The sequence below is a fragment of the Castor canadensis genome, chromosome 9 (assembly GCF_047511655.1).
Source record: "Castor canadensis chromosome 9, mCasCan1.hap1v2, whole genome shotgun sequence".
NCBI lineage: Eukaryota > Metazoa > Chordata > Mammalia > Rodentia > Castoridae > Castor > Castor canadensis.
In genome coordinates, this window is record NC_133394.1 from 104,858,010 (window position 1) to 104,862,415 (window position 4,406).

Sequence of the window (4,406 nt, forward strand, 5' to 3'; positions counted from 1 at the left end):
CGTTTACCTTTCGTAGGTCTTGCACAGGCCTATAGTCCCCGCTTCCCGGCTTTCAGACGGGGAGCAGAGGAGTATTCCAGGCAGACTGACAAGGCCGCAGTACTCCTTCCTTTATTAGCCTGTGGATATGAGGGGCTATGCCTCTTCGGGCCTCCCCAGGCATAGGATACTGTTTCACCCGAATGGGGAGAGCAGAAGCCTTCAATTGTATAACTACGGGCGGGAGGTGTTTGGCGAGGCCGGTTCCCGCAGTCTCCGCCCAGGCCATGGGAAATCTTTTTACCCAATGAGTCATGTCCCCTCCTGGTTCCTGTTGACTCTCGAATAGACGATGCTCGTCAGCCAATGATAGAGACAAGACATGAATCGGGCTCCCTTCTTGATCAGTCACAATTATTCCATCCGGTTCAAAATGGATATGGGCCCCTATTTTGGTGAGTAGGTCCCATCCAAGCAGGGGAGCGGGGCTCTCAGGGACAACCAGGAAGGAGTGTGTGACCTGGTGTTTTCCTAAGTTCACCTTTCTTTTGGTAGTCCATGTACATAATTGCGTACCGGTGGCCCCCTGAACAACACTTGTTCGTGCCTTATTTAAAGGTCCATGTGCCTTGTTTAAAACCGAATATTGGGCGCCGGTATCCACCATGAACCCCATCGGCTTCCCCTCCACATTTATTGTTACCCAGGACTCGGGGAGGGGGTCCGAGCCCCGTCTCCTTTAGTCCTCTTCTCCGGCTAGGAAGACTCTGGCCTGCTCTACTGCTTGTTCCCTTTCCCTGTTTTCCCCCGGTCTCCTTCTAAACCCTCTTCTTCCCTTTAGCTTAGGACATTCTCTCTTCCAATGCCCTGCTTCCTTACAGTAAAAACAGTGTTCCTTATCCGGGGTCCTGGCGTGGCCCCCTCCCCTGGGTTGGTCCCGGACACCCGCTAGGAAAATACGAGCCATTTCTCTCTGTTGCTTTCGGTTTTCCTTAGCCTGGAACTCCCGGTCCTCCTTTCTCAATTTCTCCTGGGCTTCCCTGTCTTCCTTTCTCTGTCTTTCCTCCCTTTCTTCTGGAGTTTCCCTAGCGGTAAAGACCTTTTCCGCTACCTGTAGCATTTCCCTTATTTTCCTATAAGTTTAGGAAAACTCCCCTAAGTTTTCCTGTTTATTGAGTTTTCTCCTAATGTCTGGGGCTGCCTGATTAATGAATGAAAGTACCACAGCAGACCGGTGGAGGTCCGCCTCAGGGTCAATAGGGGTGTACTGACGGTATGCCTCATAGAGGCGCTCTAAGAAACCGGCTGGGCTTTCGTTTTCCCCTTGAATGACTGCTTTCACTTTTGCAAAATTGGTGGGCCTTCTAGCGGCCGCTCGGAGACCGGCCATAAGAGTCTGGTGGTAGATCCGAAGACGCTCCCTACCTTCTGCGGTCCCGAAATCCCAATCAGGGTGGCGTAGGGGAAAAGCCTCGTCTATGGCCGGTTGGAGAGTTGTGGGTCTCCCATTATCCCCCAAGACGTTCTTCCTCGCATCGTTGAGGATGCGCTCTCGTTCCTCCATCGTAAAAAGAGTATTGAGCAGCTGATGACAGTCATCCCAAGTGGGGCGGTGTGTATGCATGATGGACTCCAAGAGATCTATGAGACACTTGGGGTCTTCAAAAAAGGGCGGGTTCTGCGTCCTCCAGTTATATAGATCACTGGAGGAGAAGGGCCAGTACTGAAACTGTTGCCCCCCTCCCGGTCCCCCTTGGCCTACCATCCGGACTGGAAGTGTAGGGACAGTTTCCTCCCCATGTGTTGATGAGGAGGGCCCGTCTTCCCCCTCCCTTTCCCGGATCCCTCGGGGGCGAAGTCTTCGACCCATTCCTCCTCCAGCTGCCAGTCCTGTTGAGGAGGATGAGGAAATTTCCTCCTCCGGGGCACTGGCTTGGCCAGGGGGAGTCACGTATGGAGGCGGCCGATCTTCCTCTGCCCCTGCGAGGGATGGGTAAAGGGGGGAACTCTCTGGTAAGACCGGAGATGGTAAAGGAGATGCCCTAATTTTAGGACCGGTCAAGGTGGGAAGAGGAAGTTTTTCCTCCTCCTTTATGACCAAGGCGGGCGTGACTGGGGTTTTAGCCCCAGGGGCCGAACTGGAGGGGTGGGTCAGAAAAACTGTTAACCAAGGGGGAGGGCTCCTCACCAGATCCTCCCAAACCAAAATGTAAGGAACTTGGTCTGGATGGCCTCGATTGTCTGGCTGAAAAATGACTGCTTTAACCTTAGTGATCAGATCTAGGGAGAGGGAACCTTGAATGGGCCACCCGACTCCATAAGTGGGCCACTCTGCAGAACAAAAGGTGTCGAACTTACCTTTCTTGATGTCCAGACCCGCACTTAAGGCTCTTTCTTTAACTTCTGAAAAGTGAGAAAGGATCAGAGACTTTGGGGTTGTTTGTCCCTGTCCCATTGTGGAAGGAGACTCAAACACCAAGAGAGATAGAACAAAAAGGGTAAAGGCAACAATAATTCCACACACACATAACACTCTCCAGCACTCGCTCGGGCCGGTCCTTCTCTCACACTGGTGCGCACCCCATTCAACCTCCTCACCGTCCAACTGGGATATCAGGCCGAAAGGCGTCCACTTGACGGGTGGTCGGTCGACTAGCTCAATTAGTTCTTCACCTGGCGCCAGGGTTCCTAAAATGCTCGAGCCCAAATGAGAGGAAAGCCTCTCCCAATAGGACCCTGTGGTCCTCCTTGCGAGATTCCCAGAATGAATCTCCCTGGGGATTGGCCGAATCCCCGCCGCGGCCCAAATGGAACACTCAAGTTCCTCCAAATGAGGGTCTGGGATCCCCTCCCTATGCCTAGGACTTGGGATTGCCCCTGCTTTCTCGCAGGCAAGTTCTGTCTCTTCGAGAAAATGAAAATGGAATCTCGCTGGGGCCTCCAAATGTTAGGACCCGGATTCCAATTTCCCCGAGAGACAGAGAGCCAGGCGTGAATGCAATCAACAAAGCAGAGTTTATTGGGCTGGCTAGCCAGGGTCGAGCTCCCACACGGACACGCAGGACCGGTTAGGAAAGCAAGACCCTGAGCCTCTTAAGGGGAAATCTTATATAGACTGCAGTGGCGTGCATATTTTCGTTATCAACATTAGGCAAGCAGGCAGAGCACATCCTGCACGTACTTCACATCTTGCTCGTACCTCACATCTTGCATTCCTCACACTCTATATCTTATCTACATGGGATGTTTGGTACTGGTTTCTCCAACAAGGGGGTTGGGGCCTGCTGAAACCTCATATTCCTTTCACTATAGGCTTATACAAAATTTTACCAAAACCAAACAAAAGCTCACCCTCCAGATGTCCAGATGTGGTAATATGCTTAACCATTTATTTCTGTTTCTGTATCTAATTATTTGGGACATTAATCTTATAATTGGTTCTTTATTAAAAATTAAGCATATTCTTCCATTTTTCTCAGTTTACAAGCTGACTACAACCTCATGGCCTAAAATGAAAGCTGACCACAAGTGATGGGTTTGTATCAGCCAAACTTAGCTTAGTATAATTTACATTCTGTATTGGATTTAATAGGTCTGATATTTTAATAGTTGAGTCAACATTCAGGATCAACATCCCATCAAAGAACCCTCATGCTGGGGTGAATGAGGCTGGCCCCTAGGGAAGAAGTTAACTCAAAATCAGGGGACCCTGCTGCTCACTCTCTCTACAGACTTGTAATGGAATCCTGGTAGGAAAGACCTGTTGTGAGGCTTACTAGGAATATGGGGGAATGCTCCAAGGACCTAGAAGTTCTCAGTTTCTCTCTCCTTAGGGCAACTATCCACCTCCCTTTTCCTTTCTGTCTTTCCACCAGACAGCCTAGGGAATTCTGTTCAAGAGGCCTCATGCAGGGGTGGAGGGGTGAATGGAATCTCCCCCTCCCCTTTCCCTCTCCCTCTTTACACCAGCCAGCATAGGGACAGCCAACATATTCATTTGGCTGTATCCTTAAGTGTTGGGAAATGCTTTGATCCTGCTAACCAAATAGCTATAGTTCTTGTATCTAAGTTACCTTCTATCTTATAAGGTCTTTGACATTTCTGCTCTTTATGACAAATGCTAAAATTTCTATCATTTAGGCCTGACATCTGTTTGTTAGGTAAACATTGGTTTACCTGACATCTATTTATCAGATAAACATTGGTTTACCTGACATTGACTAGATAAATATTGTTTTATATATAATGTATAATTAAACATCAAAACAGAGGCTATTTAAAATTATTAACCCTGCCTTCCCTTAACCATTGAAAAATTTACTGTTTTTAATTGTTAGTACTGTACTGACAGTACTGACAATCACCAAGTTGTTAGTTTATCTAACCAAAATTCAAGGTTTAAATTGTAATTAACTACAATTTTCTCA

At 48.7% G+C, this 4,406-nt stretch overlaps 1 protein-coding gene across 1 annotated transcript; it reads right to left on the bottom strand.

Moving 5' to 3' along the window:
- Nucleotides 1-1,404: 1,404 nt before the first annotated feature.
- On the bottom strand, nucleotides 1,405-3,287 carry LOC141410766 (uncharacterized). The gene is made up of 2 exons (XM_074041091.1): nucleotides 1,742-3,287; nucleotides 1,405-1,620 (listed from the first exon to the last, which is right to left on the bottom strand). Exons 1-2 carry the CDS (start codon nucleotides 2,432-2,434, stop codon nucleotides 1,456-1,458), a joined length of 858 nt encoding a protein of 285 aa, XP_073897192.1. The 5' UTR covers nucleotides 2,435-3,287; the 3' UTR covers nucleotides 1,405-1,455.
- Nucleotides 3,288-4,406: the final 1,119 nt, after the last annotated feature.

What these genes read in the sequence shown, in the direction of transcription:
- LOC141410766 (XM_074041091.1), bottom strand. Translation starts at nt 2,434, where the DNA reads ATGGGACAGGGACAAACAACCCCAAAGTCTCTGATCCTTTCTCACTTT. An exon ending in CTACACTTCCAGTCCGGATG is followed by an intron (nt 1,621 to 1,741) that starts GTAGGCCAAGGG and finishes AGTGTCTCATAG; the next exon opens with ATCTCTTGGAGTCCATCATG.